Source organism: Trichosurus vulpecula, chromosome 5 (assembly GCF_011100635.1).
Source record: "Trichosurus vulpecula isolate mTriVul1 chromosome 5, mTriVul1.pri, whole genome shotgun sequence".
NCBI classification, from domain to species: Eukaryota; Metazoa; Chordata; class Mammalia; order Diprotodontia; family Phalangeridae; genus Trichosurus; species Trichosurus vulpecula.
Window position 1 is genome coordinate 290,360,144 of NC_050577.1, and position 18,704 is coordinate 290,378,847.

Here is an 18,704-nt window from a genome sequence, read left to right on the forward strand (position 1 = left end):
TACGTTACTGTGCTGGGGTGGTTCTTAGCTTCTCACAGTCCCATCCTTCTCTTCTAATGGCAAGTGAGCTACCCTGGGTTGATGCGAATAAACTTCTCAGTTGATTCCAGTGGATCTTGAAGCCCAGAAGGGACTGGGGAGCACACTGAATTAGAAGATTTGCTGAATCTCTTGAGCTGGAGAAGGTAGTGAAGTGGGCAGGAAGCTGACTACCTTAAGGGCTAGAGAGAAGGGACAGCAGACTGTGCTGTCAACATAACCTAACCTGATACCAGAGATGGAAACCTACTTAGAAGGTCTGAAGGATATCTGAAGGGCACACTCCTATGGGTCGGAGATCAGCAGAACTAAAGCAGAAGGGAGAAATCAGGAGCAAGGCCCCATAGGGACCTACATTCAAAGCTGGTTGCAAGAAAGCCAAGCATCCCAATCAGGAAAAGGGATCTCTGGAATATATATTTTTAAAAATTGACCTCTGACTGGGATGCTTCTGACCACAAGGGGTAGAAGAGGACTAATGCCATCTACTGGAGAATTATAACCAATTGAATGCCACTCAGGACAATGGAAGAACTGTGACAGGACATAGCATATAATGATGATACTTCCAGGTACTCAGAACCGGGCACTCTAGGAGATGGCAACATGTAGGACCAATCCCCAAGCAAAGACTTAAGGGAACTGAGCCTGAGAACGTTGACAAGGAGTGACCTCGAGAGCCTCAGTCAGAGACATATATTGAGAAGCTATACTAAAGGTGATGCCTGATGGGAACCTACCAAGAGTATGACTATAATTGACCAAGGCTAAGCAAGCTCTGGAGAGGATATTGATGGGGAATTACGCTTATTTTCCATAAGCAATGTTGTGTGCCCCGTTTAATCTGATCTATAAACAAATCTATTCATTTGCTGAAACCTGTGACCTTTATGCTTGCAAGGTGATTTGGTGACAACACACTGGGTGATGTCAGATGATAAAGTTCCTGGATTGTTTGGGTGGGAGCAATGAGCCAGAGAAATTTAAAAGTTCCTAAAAATGTATGTGGGGCCCTTTTGACATAAAGATTACCTGAATGATAAACAGGTTCTGACCTTGAGTGTAGAGGTAGGAGATGTATCACTGGGAGCACTGGCTACACAGAAAGTACACCGGACTTTAAAGAGGCCTGGAGGCCACAGCAAACTGACCATGTGACCCATGGACAATGGGTCTTCTCTCTGGGACTCAGTTTACTCAGCTATAAAAGGAGGGCCTTAAACTAGAAGATCTCTCTATGATTCTTTGCTTTTAAGACCTTCTTCCAATGAAAGAGAAAGGTTACCTTGTGAGGGTTTGGCAGGACAAATCTTCAGGGAGCTGCCAAGTTGTGCCCATGAAATGAGGACGAGGTCCAGAGAATACTTGGACGTAGTGAACCTCTGTGGGGGTGAGAGCCAAAATGCTAGATTTCTTTTTATGGAACTGAAACTTATTAAAGGCAAATGGAAAGTGTTTGACTCAGAAACCTCTTTCCCCAAAGGCCCTGGCTCTGACTTGGATCAGACACCCCTGGAGAGATAGACTTGCCTCATATGATGTTATCTTTTACCAGCCCCGATCTTGGGATCACAGATTTAGAGTAGAAAGGGATTTCAGAAGGAATAAAATCAAGTACCCTCATTTTACAGATGGGGAAACTGAGGCCCTACTCAGGGTCACATAGCTATTAAGCATCTGAGGCAGGATTCAAACCCAGGTTTTCCTGACTCCAAGACTGGCATTCTCCCATCTGTGGCATTTGGAGTCCTCTCCCCTCAGTCTCTCCTCCATCCTTCTAGGCTGTTTTTCTACTTCAAAATCACCCTCGACAGAAATAAATTAGGGACTTGGAGAGTTGCAGAAATTCAGGGAAATGTCTTATATGCTGGAGAGAGTCCATTCCTATGATGAACACTCCATGTTCCCCTCCTCCAGATCTGGAATTCAACAACATTCTGAAGGAGCTGCCTTACGGTTCCCTTCCTTGGGCTCATTTGTCACTGTCCAGAGAATGCTACAAACCGAGGTCTTATTAAAGAGTGAAATTCAACCATTATCACAAGGAGCAGGAGCAAAAGAATAGTGACATAACATAACAGAACATAGCATAACAGAACATAGCATAACATAACAGAACAGAACATACAATATATGACATAACATAATATATGTTACATATTATATATTATTTTAATTTAATATATTATATAATATATTAATATTATATATTATGTTATACATATTAATATAATGTAATATAATGTAACATAACAGCATAACTCTCCTTGCCTCTGTCTGTCTCTGACTGTCTCCATCTCTGTCTCTGTCTTTCCCTCTGTCTCTCTTTGCCTCCCTGTCTCTGTCTCCTGTCCCTCTCTCTCTCTCTCTCTCTCTCTCTCTATATATATATATATATATATATATATATATATACACATATTATATATATACATTGTGTGTGTGTGTGTGTGTGTGTAAAAAGCTAGCTCACTTGAAGATTTTTTTATTAGCGGGTAGAAAAAAGCCCAATAGGAGGGAGCAGCGGGTAGCCCCTTCATTCCAATGAAGTCCCTTTTCTAACAGGTTCCCTCTTGCCGGGAGGGTCACTACCCTTTGCCAGCTTCTGCCTCTGACCCCCACCAGTCCCACCAGGTCTGCCGCTGTGTCAGGCCCTGCAGTCCATGGAGTTCCCATGCAGCTCAAGCTGCCCGGCATGCCAGAAGCTGCTGGGATACAGCCTGGCTGAAAGCGCTTGGCCTGTCTCTGGCCTGGGCTGCAATTTATTCTGTCTTCCTTTCACTAGAATGTAATCCTTCATATGCTCCCCAACAAGAAGATGAAAACGTGGCAATGATGAATGACAATTATCTTTTGTCACTGCCACCTTTGCCTAGGTTGGAACCTTAAGACTTTAATCAAATGTTGGTAAGTCAATTAGTACTCTGCTGCCAGGGAGGGTAAAAATGTGGGCTGGGCATGGCTGTTTTCTTTTTTATGGGAAGCCCAGTGAACCTCATTTAGAAAGTGCTGGGGGAGGGGTGGAGGGCAGACTTCCAAACATTCGGGACTCATCCACCCCCCAGCACTGCCCACAGCGGAGCTTCAAAAGGTCAGGCTGTGATGGGTGAGTCTCAGTGGCTCCCGGCTTATGGAGAAGCAATGACTCCTGGGAAGGAGGGCCAGAGCCACTCTTAGGGACCCTGCCCCCATCAAAAGGAGGCTCTGCCCGGTCCTCCTTGCTGTTCCTCAGCGACGGTGGTGAGCGTGGACCCCACTTCTGTAGTACTGCTGCTTTGTCTGCCTGGGCTCATTTCAGACCTTTGGGCTTGCTCGATGTTTTTGTATTCTCCGTATTTGTCTGTCCTAACAGCATTAGAGCATTCCATTCATTAACCTGACAGAAGCGATTTAACCACTTTCCTGTTGTTGGAAACTTAGGTTGCTTTCAGGTTTTTGCAATTATACCTGTGAGGGTTGGTGCTTCCCCCTTCTGATCAATTGGGAGAAACTGAGGCCCTTTTGGCATGTGCTGAAGATCCTCCCTCCTCTCCCTGCCCTACGTGTTGGCTTCCCTAGCTTCATATATTATATATTGTTGGCTGGGCCCGAGTCCTGTCTACACACACACACACACACACACACACACACACACACACACACATAAACACACACCCTATTACCCCCATCCTCCCCAGAGGACTTCCCCATGACCCCCAGTCCTTGTTGTGCAGGGGACACCAGACTGCTTCTGCCTGTCCTGGAGCCTCTGGGCTTGGGAGAGGGAGGGACTGCACAGCCAGGTCAAGAGGCTGAGAAGGAGGAAAATGAGGACAGAGAAGTCTCAACAGCTTCTGGCTTCACCCAGCTTTGCCTCCTAGGAACTTTCTCTTCCCCCAGGAGAAGCTAGCCGAGCCAGGAAAGGCCCTTGTGCTCCTCACAGAGCAGCCACGAAGACATTGTCAGGGCTGGTGAGTGACTCCAGGGGCCAAGAGGCCCCACCACCATCACCACCACTGCCCACACTACCTGCCCCCAGCAGGAAACCTCAGGGGTACTAGTACAGGAGACAGTATGAGCAAAAAGAGACACCACCATTACCATCACCTCCCCTCACACCCTGCCATCACCTGAGAGCTGACCCCAGGGAGCCCTGAAGCTAAAAGTTTCAAGGCCATTTCAGGCCTTTGGCCTCCTCTGGTCACCATTACAGTTTGGAATCTGTGGGCATCAAGCCGCTCAGCCCTAGGCAGCCACCACAACTGAAAATCTGCAAAAGAAAAGGCCGACTCCCCACCAAAGCCCTTGGCATGGCTCTATCGGGGCTTTGTCAGGGCAAATGTCACTAAAGAGGTTTGTCTGTACTTCCACCAGCCTCGGGTCCCTTCTAGCCTCCAGCCAAATTGGGTAACTTGCCACTGAGACCCCCCAGATCTTCCCATGCAGCCAAGAGCCATCCCCTCAGGAGGGGATGGTTTGTGCCCAGTTAAAATGGGTATTTCTTGAGGACAGGGACCATTCTGTTTCTCTACTCACATCTCCAGTGGTTCACACGTAATAAGCATGTAGCAAGCACTTAACACAGGCTTTCTTATTCATTCGTGATATTTTGTGTTGGAATCCATTAGTTAATATGTAGATTTATTTAGAAAATGTGGTTATTTTCATTAATGTTTACTGTTATTTCTTTTAAAATTAGTTTTAAAAGAGGCATTTGTATTTTATAGAACCTAAGAGTTGCATATACACACATATTAGACATGCGTACATACATGTGTTTTGTGCATGTATGTGTGTATACATGAATATGTGTATGTATACATGTATATGTGTATATACAGAGAGAGAAGAGAGGGGGAGAGTCAAAGACACACAGACAATGTGGGGGGTGGGGGGTTAAAATGAAGCAGGACACCCAACTAAGGTGTCGAGATAGAGTCTTTGCCTCAGTCACTTACAGTCCAGTAGACATCTTCGGTATGTGTCTCCTTCCAAAGATGGTATGGTTGGGCCTTCCTTATTGGTGTTTCCCATCTCACCCCACTGGGGCAGTGACCAGCACAAATTTAGGGGGCTCACTCAGTAGCAGCTGATTAGGTTTTGTTACAAAGGATTTGAACCCCAGGTGCTTGGTGTTTGATGCCTGCCACCAGTTCCAGTAAGTCACACACACACACACACACACACACACACACACACACACTCACTGCATTCAAGACAAGATTGAAATGTGTATGAAGGTTGCAGCATGAACGCTTGTAAATATCACCAGCCTGAGAGTCCAAGATGAGCCTTTGGTCTAGGCTCTGTCACCATATGGCTTTGAGCAATCACTAAGCATTTATTAAACATCTACTGTGTGTCCAGTATTGTCTTAGGTGGGGCAGGGTTCCAAGCGCTTCAGTCCTGGACCTCAGGGTACTTCCATTCCAATGAAGGAAGACACAAGCACATGGAGAGACAAATACAAACCACATATATGACAGATATGAGCTAGGCGGGGCGGGGGACACACAGTAGAAGATGAATTTGAACTGAATCTTAAACCAAAAAGAAGTAGATGTGAGGAGGAAGTATATTCTAGCCTGAGGAACAGTTGGATTTGGACTTGCACATGGAAGGAGCAGCAAGATTGTTTTGGAATAAGTATCAAGTCTATGGAGGGTAATAATGTGTCATAAGCCTGGAAAGGTAGGATGGGTCCAGGTTATGAAGGTCTTTAAATGTCCAACAGGAGTTTGTATTTGGTCCTAGAAGCAATAGGGAGCCATTGAAATTTATTGGGGGGGCGGTGTATGCTGATGGTGGTGACACAGTTGGACCTACACCAGAGACAATCACTTTGTTGACTTTAGGGAGGATGGGATAGAGTGGGGAGGGCTTGAGGTGGGGTCACCAAATGGTTGGTTATTGTAACAGTCCAGGTGAGGGGTGGTGAGGGTGATGAATCATTATACTAGCTATGGGACTTCAGAAAAAAAAGGGGAGGGGGCAGAATATGTGAGAGATGTTGAGACATTCACTTAATGTCTCTGGGCCTCAGTTTCCTTATCTGTAAAATGAGTGTTGGAGTAGTTGGCCTCTTAGACCTTTTCCAATTCTAGATCCATGATCCTATAAATCTTTTTTTAAATGAACATGAAATAGTGAAGAGTGAAATGAGCAGAACCAAGAAAACATTATATACTGTAATAGCAATATTGTTTTAAGAATGGCTTTGAGTGAATTGGTTATTTTGTCTATTATAAATACCCAAATTAACTATGAAGGAGATATGAAGAAAGAAGCTATCTACATCCAGAGAAAGAAATGATAAATAGAAGTGTATATAGAATAAGTTTATATATATACACTTATTTGTGTCTAATGGTAGCCATTTCTAGGGCAAGGGGCAGGGCAGGAGAAAAAGGGAAAAAATTATCATTCACATGATAATTTTGTTGTATATTTGAAAGAAATAGCAAGTTGTGCATGGTAGATGTGCAGTTTCATGTACAATCATCTTTTTTTATTGTACTAGGCTATGAAAATGTGTGTGTTATTCCACAAATTAAAATAAAATCAAATAAATTTTAAGTGAACAGTCATTTCATAAAGTAAAAATTTATCATTTGTTTTGCATTTTAAAAAGCACTTTTAAAGGTGTAATTATTGGACCCCAAGAATTACTGTCAGTCTACTGAAAAACAGATCCTTGGAACACCATCTCTAGGCAACTCTTTCCCAAAAGTAACTTAGGTGGAGTAAAGAAGTCAGACTTTAGTCTGTTCATTCCCTTGGTATAGTCAGGAGGCAGCTCTTATATGTAAATAAAGTCATTATTCGCCATTGCTTACGTTGCTGGGCACAAATGAATTACATCATATAATTAATCAACATGGAAAAGTATGATAGAGAGGAAATAAAATTAGACGAGCAAGAAAACCAACTGCTTTTTAATACGTTAATTTAATGTGGCTGCTTCATGTGGCTTGCTAAAAGGCCAGAATAGACATCTTTAGCATCTCTCCCACCCCCTTCTCCAAGGGAGACACATTCTTGCCAGAGGCTGGCCACTCTGCTATGCTTAGAGAGAGAGAGTACAGGGATGGAATTATACCTGTCTGTTTCCTTAAATATCATTAGTCTAGGGGAAATCACTACAAGGCTCAAGCTGAAGTGCTGATCTCTATTTATTAATGGGGCAGGGGGGCAAGGCTTGACTCCTGTCCTGCCAAATACCAGAGCTACAACGAACACACAAAGCAAATAGCAAAGAAGCTCATTTATCCAAGTCAATAGCAAAACAGAAATTGGAGAAAGTGTGTGTGTATATAGTATATGTGTATACAGGTATATTAGTGTGTGTGTGTGTGTGTGTGTGTGTGTGTGTGTGTGTGTACACCAGACCAGGGGGAACTTGTGGCCTCAAGGCCACATGTGGCCTGCACTTGAGGACCTGGAGGGCCACATGTGGCCTCAAGGCCACAGGTTCCCCATCCCTGCCCCAGACAATACAAATTGAAGGAACTCTCCCATTGGGAGTGAAATATCTCAGCTCCAAGAACACAGAGGGTCTCAGATCTCACCCAAGGGGAAAATTCCATGACATCTGTAGTGTAGCAAAGCTGAGAAAGGAGGCATGATCAAAGTTTGCACGTAGGCTTCCTCCCAGAGACTCTCTCCCTTCAATGACCTGAGGATAGGGTAGCATTCCACATCTTCTCGATCAAAGCTGGAAACCAGAAAAACCCAAAGAGACTAAAGCAGGGGTGTGGAACCTGCAGCCTCCAGGCCACATGCAGCCCTCAAAGTCCTCAAGCGCAGCCCTTTGACTGAATCCAAACTTTACGAGTCAGTCAAAGGGCTGCACTTGAGAACCAAGAGGGCCACATGTGCTCTCGAGGCCACAGGTTCCCCACCCCTGGACTAAAGAGACTAGATCCCTCTTCTTTCCCACTCTCTCCAATTCTGCTTCATCCCACAGGACATCGAATTCCACCAATGAGGAGAGACTCCCATACCCATAGACTTTGAGGCTTGGGTTATGCTATTATGATAATATCCTTGAATAACTTCATATGAAGTATTTTTAATAATACATTTTAATTTTATACTTGTGATAAACTTGAGTTATCCATTTCCTTCCTAAGAAGTATGCTTTTCATGAGGCTGATTATTTTAAAACTTTGAAGTTCTGGACAAATTTATCGTATCGTATACGTGTGGCCTTCACTAAAGTCCATCTTGGCAAGGAAGTGTTCTTGGGTCCTTCTAGGCCATGCCAAGAGGACACAAATTCTTGTAGGTCCTGCCATGCTGAAAGGGTGTCAAGAATGGGCCTGGCAACGTGCTGCATGTAAAAGAGAAGGCAAATCTGGAAAAGCCGATTCCCAGGAGGTTGGCCACCAGGTAATAAAAGTCTGGGCCACAATAATTCACAAAACACCCACCCCACTAGTAAGGAGTAGAGCAGTGGTTTTCCAAATTTGTGATCTCAAAACCCCTTTGTACTCTGCTCCCTCCACCATGGATCCCTGTGGAATGAATCCTGGACACAACACCCAAACCAGTTACCATCAAGGCCCTATTTGAACACCTCCATTGATGGAGATTTGCTATTTTGGGGGGCAAACTATAGGATGGAGGACTATTAGAAGTGAAATTCAGTTCCATTCAATCCAAGTCAATGAGCATTTATTAGGCACCTATTGTGTGCTGGACACTGTAGGAAGCCCTGGAGGCTCCAAATACAAAACCTGAAAACAATCTTGGCTGTTTTAAGGAGCTTAATGTCATCATAGGTTCTTAGATCTAGAGGTGGAGGGGACTTTAGAGGTCATCTAGTCCAATTCCCTCATTTTACAGATGGAGAAACTGAGGCCCAGAGTACTGAAATAACTCTTGAAAAGTTTAAATCCAGGTCTGACCTAGCTATCTTTCCACTTGAGGAGGGAGAGAGGAAATACAGACCTAAGTAGATACAAAATAGATATACATAGATACAAAGTATCTTCCAAGGGTGACGACTCCTAACAGTCCGAATGGCAGGAAACATTTTTGATGGAGATTGTGATTAGGCAGCTGAGCCTTGACAATAGCTGGGGATTCCAGGAGCCGGTGGGGGTGAAAAGAGAGAACATTCTGGGCACAGAGGCAGGATGGGGAAGCCGCTGTGGCCCAGTGTGGCTGAAATGGAGGAGGCGGGCTTGGGGAGTGGTGTGAAAGCGGTCTGGGAAGATGCCAGGAGTCCAGTCGGGTTGCAAAGGTCTTGAGGTGCCAGAGGCATTTGTAGTTTATCCTAGGGTAACAGGGAGCCATTGAAGCTTCTAGGTAGGGAGAATGGCTGGGTTCGGGTTTGAAAGAGACCAGAGAGACCGCCTATTCCAATCCTGCCCAATTTACATCGGAAGAAACCGAGGCCCAGGGAGGTGAGGCGCCTCACAGCCCACGAACCTTAGGAAACCCTGTTTTAGAGCTGAGGTCCAGAGAGGTTGCGCAACTCCTCCCATGTCACACAGCAGGTCAGGAGCAGAGAGGGGCTTACAGCCCAGTTAGTGCGGACCCTAAATCCCAAGCTCCGGCTAGGACAAGCAAAGGGACCCAAAGCCACTTGAAAAAAAAAAAAAGAGGAAGAAACCGGTTCAGAACAGCCCTCAGCGCCCAGCTCCTACAGTTCCTGGTATCAGTCCTGGGAACACTCTGGGCCTGACTGGTTCGGCTCAAAGCTGCCCCGGGCAGCAGCTTCCTTACGAGGACTGGAGTCATAAAGGGAGGAGGTCCCTAGAGCCTTCCTGGGGCACTAGCCCCAGCCTCCCCAACCCCCGAAGTGCCAGGGGCTCCTCCCTCTGCCCAGGTGGTCCTTAGGGCCCCCCCAAGAAGACTACAATTCCCAGCATGCCCCGCGGCGAGAACGGAAAGCTTCCCCGAGAAGCACGGAGACTACCACTCCCAGAATGCAGTTCGAGACCTATCAGCTGATGGGTGGGCGGGGCGGCGGAGGAAGGACGAGGCAGGTCTGCCCCACTGCATGCTGGGAGAAGTAGTCCGGCGAGGCCGCGGCAACGTTAAAAAAGAGTTTTGGGCCCGCCGGGCCACGTAGAAAGAACGGGGCCGCCAGGAAGAAGCGCCGAGGCGGTGACTCCGCCTTCTGCGCTCTGTCCATGGTCCCGCTTTCCGTCTGCCCCTCCGAGGGAGATGCCTCACCCGGGACCCCACCCCCCGGCGCGCAGCCAATCGGCGCGGCGAACACAGTCCTCCTTCCCTCGGCGGGCGGGCGCGGCGCAGCGCGGCGGTTGCCATGGGGATGTTGACGTCATGAAGGTGAAAGGTGAGGGGCGGTGACGTCAGGCCGAGCCAGGCGGAGGCTGGCGGGTGGGAGGGAGGGGGAGAGAGCGGGCGAGAGAGCGGCCCGAGAGGGAGGGGGCGCGAGGCGTTGACCCGGAGCCCAGAGCAGCACGCGGCCGCCCCGCACCTGCAGCGATGGATGCGGAGGGGGCGCTGAACACCTTGCGGGGGGGCGACGCGGGGGCCATCGAGAGGGTCCTGCGGGAGTACAGCGAAGAGGTAAAGCCGGCGCGGGCCCCCTCCCCCTGGCGGGCCGTGTCGCATCGCCCTGTGCGAACGCCCCTCTCCCCAAAACCCCCCCAGCCCAGACAGGCTCTGAGCGGGCATGCGAGTGTACGCCGAGGCGTACCCATCCGTGCAATTGACCTCCCCTTGTGCATGCACGGGACTCCGCCTTCCCCCCGCCCCAGACCCCCGGCGATCCCCCCCAGGCTTCTCCCATGCAAGCCCCCCCATCCCCAGGCTCCTCACCGAGGCTTTCCTCTCTCTGATTCATATTGCAAGCTCCAGCCCATTCCATCCCTCCCTCCCTCCGTCCGTCCATCGATCCATCCATCCCTCCCTCCCTCTCCATCCATCCCTCCCTCTCCATCCATCCCTCCCTCCCTCTTCCCTCCATCCATCCACCTCCCCCCCCAGCCCCCGCCACCACCCTAGCGCAGGCCGTCTTCACCTCTCCCAACCAGGATGGCAAATCCCCCCGCCCTTTCCCCCAGCCCTCCCCCCCCCCCCACCTTTCCTTTCCCCGCACACCCTCCCCTGCTTAGATCAATCTTCCCCAATCACAGCTGCAGGAAGCAGCTGCCTTACTCAGAAACCTTCAGCGGCTCCCCGCTGCTCCCTGAAATAAAACCCAAACTCCGGGCTCCGAGTGCAATCGAGCAATCAACAAGCATTTATTGGATCCGAGGGATTTAGAACCTTTGGGATCCTCTAGTAGCCCAGCCCTCTCCCCCCTTCCCCACTGTTTTGCAGATGAAGAAACTGAGGCCCAGTGGAGTGGGGACTTGTCCAAGGTCACACTGGGAGTGAAAAACAGAACCAAGCTGGGAGTGTCAGACTACAAATTAAGTGTTGACATTTCCTGCTCTGGCCCTAATCTACTAGCCTTATCTCACTAGGGTAGGGTAGGGTCAGTTAGGATAGGAGATAATTTAAATACCATCTGGTCCAGGGATGTTCTGGACCCCTTTGACAGTCAGTCTAGGGAAGCCTATGAACCCCTTCCAAGAACCATGTTGATGCATAAAACCACAAAGGAAATCAATTATATTGCAATCTAGTTATCAAAATATTTTTAAAAATTCCTGAACAACACCTTAAGAGCCCCATATCTGTTAAAATCCCACCTCTCTCATTTTACAGGGGACCCACAAATGGTATGTAGCAGAGTGGGATTTGAACTCGGGTCTTCTTGATTACAAATTCTGAGCCCTTATCACTACCCTGTAGTGTACTGCACTGTAACAGGCAGGCAGGCAGCTAGCAGCCAACAAACACTATGTACTGACCACTTTGCTAGGTGCTGGGGGTACAAAAAGGGCCAAATGTAGTTCCTTCTCCCAAGGAGTGCACATTCTCCAGGAGGACAATAACCAGTTACCTTCAGGAAGTTTATAGGGCAAGATGGAAAGTGATGTGGGGGAGTGCTGCTGGAGCCCCAGGCTCCAGTCAAACTGGCCTTCTGCTTGGTCACCAAGTGGCCCCAGGCTTTCCTATTTTCTGACTTTTGAGGTTGTTATTTTTCTGGGACCTCCTTCAACACCCCTCAAATGCCTTGTCTCATGCCCCAGTTTCCCTTGGGAGAATCCCACCCTTCAGGGCCCTGAACTTCTTTTGGAATCCTCTCCCTTCCTCAGATGCAGCCTCTCCTCCCAGGAGCCTCTCAGTATTTTGTTTGAATTTTTCGTGTAGCCCAATCATCTTGAACTTCCTGAAGGAATTATGTCTTGGACTTTCCCCTTCCAGGCAGGGATTATGGATTGTTTATTTCTGTGGCCCTAGGGCTTACCTTGTTGTCTTGGGCCTTTTACATAGCAGCTACCAGGGAAATATTTATTCAGCAGAATTGAAATTGGACCTTTGACACCCTTAAAATATATTAGCAGTAATAGCCCCATCTTAACTTTATGGTTTTCCTCCTCCTGTCTTTCCTTTGGAACTCATTAGAACCGTAAGAAGGTTCTAGGTGGGGCAGGTGTCGGTAAAAACAGAAAATCATTTTGCAGTTGAAACTGCCAATCAGCAAGGTGGAAGAATTTGAAGAAGGGTTGGCTAGCAGGTGTCAGAACACGGACCAGAACTCAGATTTGGAATTGGGAGGGACCCCAAAGATTGTCTAGTACTTTTACAGAGAAGGAAGGTGAATCCCAGTGAAGTGACTTGTCCAAGGTCACACAGGTAACAAGAAGAGTAGAAGACCTATTGGAATCTAGGTTCTCTGACTTCAAACCTAGCATTCCCCAGGAACCAGATTGCCTGGGGTAATTTCAAGCGTTTTTTGTTTTTCTTTATTAGACATATCTCTGACTCCGTGTGAAAACATATACTCCCACACCTTGAATGTCAAATCTTTCTCCATTCTCTGTCTTCTTGGATTGGTTAAATGGTGGTGCCCTTTATATTCCACAACTGAGCTTTGCTTTTTGAGCTCCCCAATTCCATTTTGTATCTATCTCCACTCCTTTTGCAGCACACACACACACACACACACACATACATACACACACATACACACACACACGGACGTGCATGCACACTCATGCACCTCTGCCATCTGTATGCAGTTTTCATGAGAATAAGCTAACACAAATGTTGACGGCATCCTTAATGAAGGCTTTAGAACAGACAAGCTGTGTACTGCGGTCAGGCACATTTTCACCATCATTCACTTGACTGGAGAATGTAGCAAATACGATTCCTCACTGTGCTTGTTTGTGGATGATTAAAACAAAATTGACTTGGTAGAGCAAAGCTCCTGTTAAAGGTTGTCCTCTAGGGAGGTAGGTCCCATGCATAGGTCAACAACAGTCTTTGAAAACTCTAACCACAGAAATGACTTTGTTTTACAACCTTCTGGTCCTTAATACCAAGGGAGGCATAAAACAGGGAATCAGATGCTTGCCAGAAGTGTGATTGCTGGTGTCATGGGAGATGTCCAGCACCAAGTCCTTATACCTTCTGAAATCCTTCAGATGCCCCTATCCTTGGGTGAAATTGGGCCAGTTGGATGGTGCCCTGAGCTCCAGAATCACTCAAGAGTTTGACTTTCCTTTTAACACTGGAGAAACCAAGTGCTTGAAGGGTGCTTATTGTCTAGACCAGGGGTTCTGAGCTTTTTTTGTGTCCTGGACCTCATTGGCAGTTGGGTGAAGCCCTTCTCTGAATAACGTACGTAAGATTATGAAAGAAAACAGTATGATGAAATAAAAATGTAAAACTCTTATTTTTTTTCATCCAAGATAAAAGAGCCTCTGAAATCTATAGAACCCTTGAAGATCTGTGGACTGCAGGTTAAGAAAGCCATGTCAAGGCCATTGGTATCAAATTCAAATAGAAATGATCCCTGGGGGCTGTATATTAACTTAGAAAACCACACATTCACATCATCTATATTGTATTGCATTTTTATTTATTTTGTTAAATATTTCCCAATTCCATTTTAATCTAGTGCAGGCCACAGGTTTGATTCTTCTGTTCTGGGCTATGATATATAATGGATAGATACCTTTTAGGGCTTGTCCATTAGTACATACATCTTGGACAGACCCTGCAAATGGACAGTGGTTTGGGCCCATAATGGCCATGAAGAGGAGCTCAAGCTGCCCTAACTCCCTTTCTCAGTCCAAAGGCTAGATTGCCTTTAGGAAACTGTACTGCCTGTTTAATGACCCCAGACTTCTCCCTGAAACAAGGGCCATCTTTCTTTAACATCAAGATTTTTCCAGGGCCATTTTGTGGATGCAAGTCATGGAAACCTACAATCTAGAGAGAATCCTATTTGAAGGTTTTCCAAAGGCCTTTGGAGATAGCCATGGAGGGCATGAGCAGGCTCTGGCACTTCACAAGCAAGGAAGTCCAGAGAAGTAGAGTTTGATTCTTCTTTTATTCCTGCTCAGAGAAACTGGTCTCCTCTCAAAGCTTTAGCTCCAAGTAGAGGATGTTTTTTGAGGTCATCTCTAATGGCCTTTCCCATCTTTGGAATCATTCTTGAAGTGTAACATAAAAGTAGTTGGAATGGTGGGTAGGATGAGTAGAGTATCTTCCCCTGTTCTGTGGTGTGAGGTGTCTGTGAAACACCCGGAGATTCCTCATGTCAGTGGTCATCTGTGGAGATGCTTGGAATTGGTTCAGGCAACACCACTGATTGAGTAGCTATGGGATACTCAACCCCTCTCCCACCATATTTAGTACTGGTTGGAGTCGGGGCTAACTACCAGTTTACTGATCAATCAGCAAGCATCTGTTAAGTGTTTATTAGGCGCCAGGCACTGTGCAGAGTGCTGTGGATACAAAGACCTCATGGTGCTTCCATTCTGTTGGGGGAGATGACCTATACAGGTGTCTTGTCTTTTTGGTGAGAGACATGGAGGCTTGAGGAAGAGCAGAAAGGGTCTGATGATAGTGATCAGGACTAGGGAAGGGTCAGTTGGGTTCAACTGTGGGGAAGGTTAGTCTCAGCTCTAATGAGTATTGACTTTTTGACCCTTGACTTCCATGGTGGATGATGTTCTAGTATCAGGGCTGGGGATTGAATGGGATTACCTCCCCAGGCTGTTGGAAATAAGCAAATGAACATACATGTTTGCCTGTACCTCCCACCCCTCCACTCAGAGCCTCATGGACAACAAGGGTCTTTGGCCAACTACTATGAGCTATGAATAGCTGGCAGATCTGCCTGGTGGTGAGGGGCTTGGGGAGTGGGAGCTATGGATTTCAGCGGTGCCACAGAGACCACATCATTGGTTAGTTTCCAAGTCACCTGACTTGATTCTTTGGCCATAGGCATGTTATAGGCTCTGGATGAAGCAGGGATGTTCTAGACCAGGGGTAGGGAACCTTCTCAGTTATATTTTCAGTTCTAGTTCACAAGATCTCAGAGTTGGAAGGGTCCTTAGAAGTCACCTAATTTAGCCCCCTGGCCACTCTGTGACAACCCTTTTTGACATCCTCCACTAGTGATCGTTTTCTTCCCTTGTGAGGGGAAGATAAATGGACTGGACTAGAGGGTCTCTGCGGCACCTTCCAGCCTTTAAAATCTGTGATCCTCTGGCCACTGGTTCTGGGAATCCACTACTGTATGAGATAGCCGTTCTCTTTTTGGACAGCTCCAATTTTGAGTTAAAATCTGTCTAACTTGGATCCACTGGTCCTAGGCCTGTCCCCAGAACTATGAGGAATCTGTCTAATCTAATTTCACAAGACAGGCTTTCATATGCTTACAGATAGCAGTCAGGTCTCCCATAGTCCTCCCTTCTCCAGGCTGAAATTTCCCATTTCCTTTAGCCAATTCTTATGCTGTATGTGCTCACTGGGAGCAGCATGGCAGAGAAGGAGGTTTTGAATCCAAGGCCCTGGATTCCCAACTCTGCAATTTACTGCAGATACTACCGCAGCAATCATCTGAGTGATGCTGGGCCAGTCACTAACCTTTTTTGAATTTCTTCCTCCATAAAATGAAGGGCTAGACTTAAATGATCTCTAAGCTCCTTTCTGGTTCCAAATCTGTGATCCAGCCAATCAATAAAGCACTTATTAAGTGCCAGTTGGGTGCCATTCACTGTGGCTTTTCATAAAAAATGTGCCACATAATAGAAGGAGCTGGGTGGGCACTCCCCAAGGTCTCCACTAGAGCAGGGCTAGGGAAGGGTCAGTTGGATTCAGCTGTGGGGAAGCAGGTGCTGGTTGTAACCAGACCTGACAGACCCCAGGGCAGCTGCCACATTCCAGCAAGGTGGAAACTGTCCCTTCACTGAAGGAGCTTGCAGATTCTTATGAACTTTGTTTTCCTCCTCTTCTTTTCAGTGGTCTGGGAGAGGGAAAAAAGAGACAAAAGAGGTTTTTCAGGAAGATCCAAATATTTTCCTTTGTCTCCAGGTCACTCACATCAATAATACAAAGCACGTCCTCCCTTTTCCTCCAAATCATTGGGAATCCTCTTTTTCCTTCTCTTTGAGCTTCTGTTATGAAAACAGATCCAGTAAAGGATGCTTGGGGCTATCCTTACAGCTGCTATCTATGGCAAGCACTCACTATTAATTAGGGACCCCCGGGTTCATGGGATCATGGTGGATGCCCTTGGGTTGGTCATGTCCAGTTACAACTAGCTCCCAGGAAGCTTGCAATCTAGTGGTCAGCCTTTTCCATTCTGTGGCACATTTGGGAGGTTTCTTTTTTTTTTTTCTGTGAGGCAGTTGGGGTTAAGTGACTTGCCCAGTGTCACACAGCTAGTAAGTGCCAAGTGTTTGAGGCTGGATTTGAACTCAGGTCCTCCTTAGTCCAGGGCTGGTGCTCTATCTACTGTACCACCCACCTGCCCCACATTTTGGGATTTCTAAGATGCCCAGAGCATGCCTCTGAATAGTGCCTTCTCACATAGAATTCTACAAGGGTGGGCGGCTGCTGAGACAAATTACAGGGATTTCCATAGACCTTTGAAAACTATTTCTTGAGTACAGACCTAGCGAGAAATATAGGATCGTACATTTAGAACTGGATGGGACCTGAGATCATTCAGTCCAAATTCTCTCCCTCGCTCTTTTTATCGATGAGGAACTGAGCCCCAGACCAGGGATGTGACTTGTCCAAGCTATAGAGGATATGTGCAAGCTTCTGCCTCCATAACCAGAGGAGTCAGTGGGTTGCCATATTTGTTCCTTGGACATCTTGTGGTGAATTAGTCCTGAGACCCAGGCTCAGCTGGGGCTGAACTGAAAATCTGTATGGATCTTTGTAAAGGTAACACTTTGTTTTATTTCATTCTCCCCCCTACCACTTGCCTAGTAAAATGTAAGGGTCTTTTTTTTTTTAAATCTGAGAATACGTCTGTTGAAATAAGGAAAAGATTCTCTTCAACCCAGACCATGAGTGAAGGGGGAACTTTGCGTTGTCTCAGAAGCTGGGTGGGTGCTGATGCAGCAGGAGAGAAGAATAAAAACCTTTAGGATGGAGTTTGTGCCATTGAGGACCCCAGGCTCTCTTGGGCCTTGCCATCCACCTGGTAGCTGCAGGCTTGGAACCTCTGGGCCTCTCCATCAGCTTTGCAGCGGAACCCTTCTATTGCTGTCTCCTTCAATTGGAATGGGAGCTCCTGGAGGCAAATGACTGTCTTTTTTTTCCTATTTGTGTCCTTAATGCTTAGCACAGTGCTTGGCACCTAGCAAGAGCTTAATGTGTCTATTGTCACTCATTCATTTATGCATTAAACCCTGTCTCCTAGGAGACGTTTTGTAGCATCGAAGGGGTGCGTTGTTGATTGCCCATGAATTTCCCCAGCGGGGATCTTAGGATCATTGATTTAGCAGTGGAAGGGTCTGGTTTCAGCTCACTCACTTTATGGAGTCAGAAACTGGCCCGTGGTAGTAAGCATTAGAGTCAGGATTTGAACCCGAGTCTTCTGTTCTTGCTGCTTCTCTAAAGTTCCAGGTGAGGAGGAGGAGGAAGGGATGTCTGGTCTGGGGGAGCAAGGGCTTAGAAGATACTTGGGCAGGAGTGAGCCCAGGGGCCAGTCTTGTAGAAGAACCCAGGCCACCCAGGCCATGTGGGAAATCCTTTCGTGATGAGCGCAAGGTCTTTGTTGGCACGTCTGACTCAGTGTTTGGAAAACCCTAATCTGGGGGTTAGCCTTGGAAACACAGCCTCTGACTTAGTCCAGAGCAGCCTTGATACAGATAACTACGTCAAAGGGCATCTGCTCTCCAGCTCAAGCCAGGGAATGAGCTTTAGTGGAAGCTAAAAAGTTGCCACACAAGGGCAGGCTTAGGAGGCCACTCAGACTACTTGCTGTCATCTTTTGGGGGGTCCTGGAAACTCGGTGGCTCATCACCTTTCTGGGCCTGGACCTCTCTCTCTACTTGGGAAGTGGGTTAGCATGACACTCCCTCCCCCACATAACTCAGATAGATTGGTTAGTGTTTATTGGTGTCACCTGGGTGTCTGCTTCAACCTGGAAGACAATACACAGGGGAAGGTGGATGTGTGTAGTAACTAAAGCAAGCCTTAGCTGACATCTTTAAACAGGCTGTTTACTCAGAATTGGGAGATGAGGAAAAACAGAGATATCAGCTCTAGCGTGGGTGCTTCTTATAAGAGCAAAAGAGTAACCCTCTTAGGTTGTGTGTCTGGCAGAGTCCATTGGGTGA

General features: G+C 47.0%; 1 protein-coding gene across 3 annotated transcripts in view; it reads left to right on the forward strand.

Moving 5' to 3' along the window:
- Window positions 1-10,311: 10,311 nt before the first annotated feature.
- Window positions 10,312-18,704, forward strand: part of RIC8B (RIC8 guanine nucleotide exchange factor B) — a 93,629-nt gene continuing 85,236 nt past the window's right edge. For all 3 annotated transcript variants that reach the window (XM_036760418.1, XM_036760417.1, XM_036760416.1), the window contains exon 1: window positions 10,312-10,563. In XM_036760418.1, the coding sequence (XP_036616313.1) occupies window positions 10,480-10,563 (84 nt within the window). In that variant the 5' untranslated portion in view covers window positions 10,312-10,479. The remainder of the gene's footprint in view (window positions 10,564-18,704) is intronic.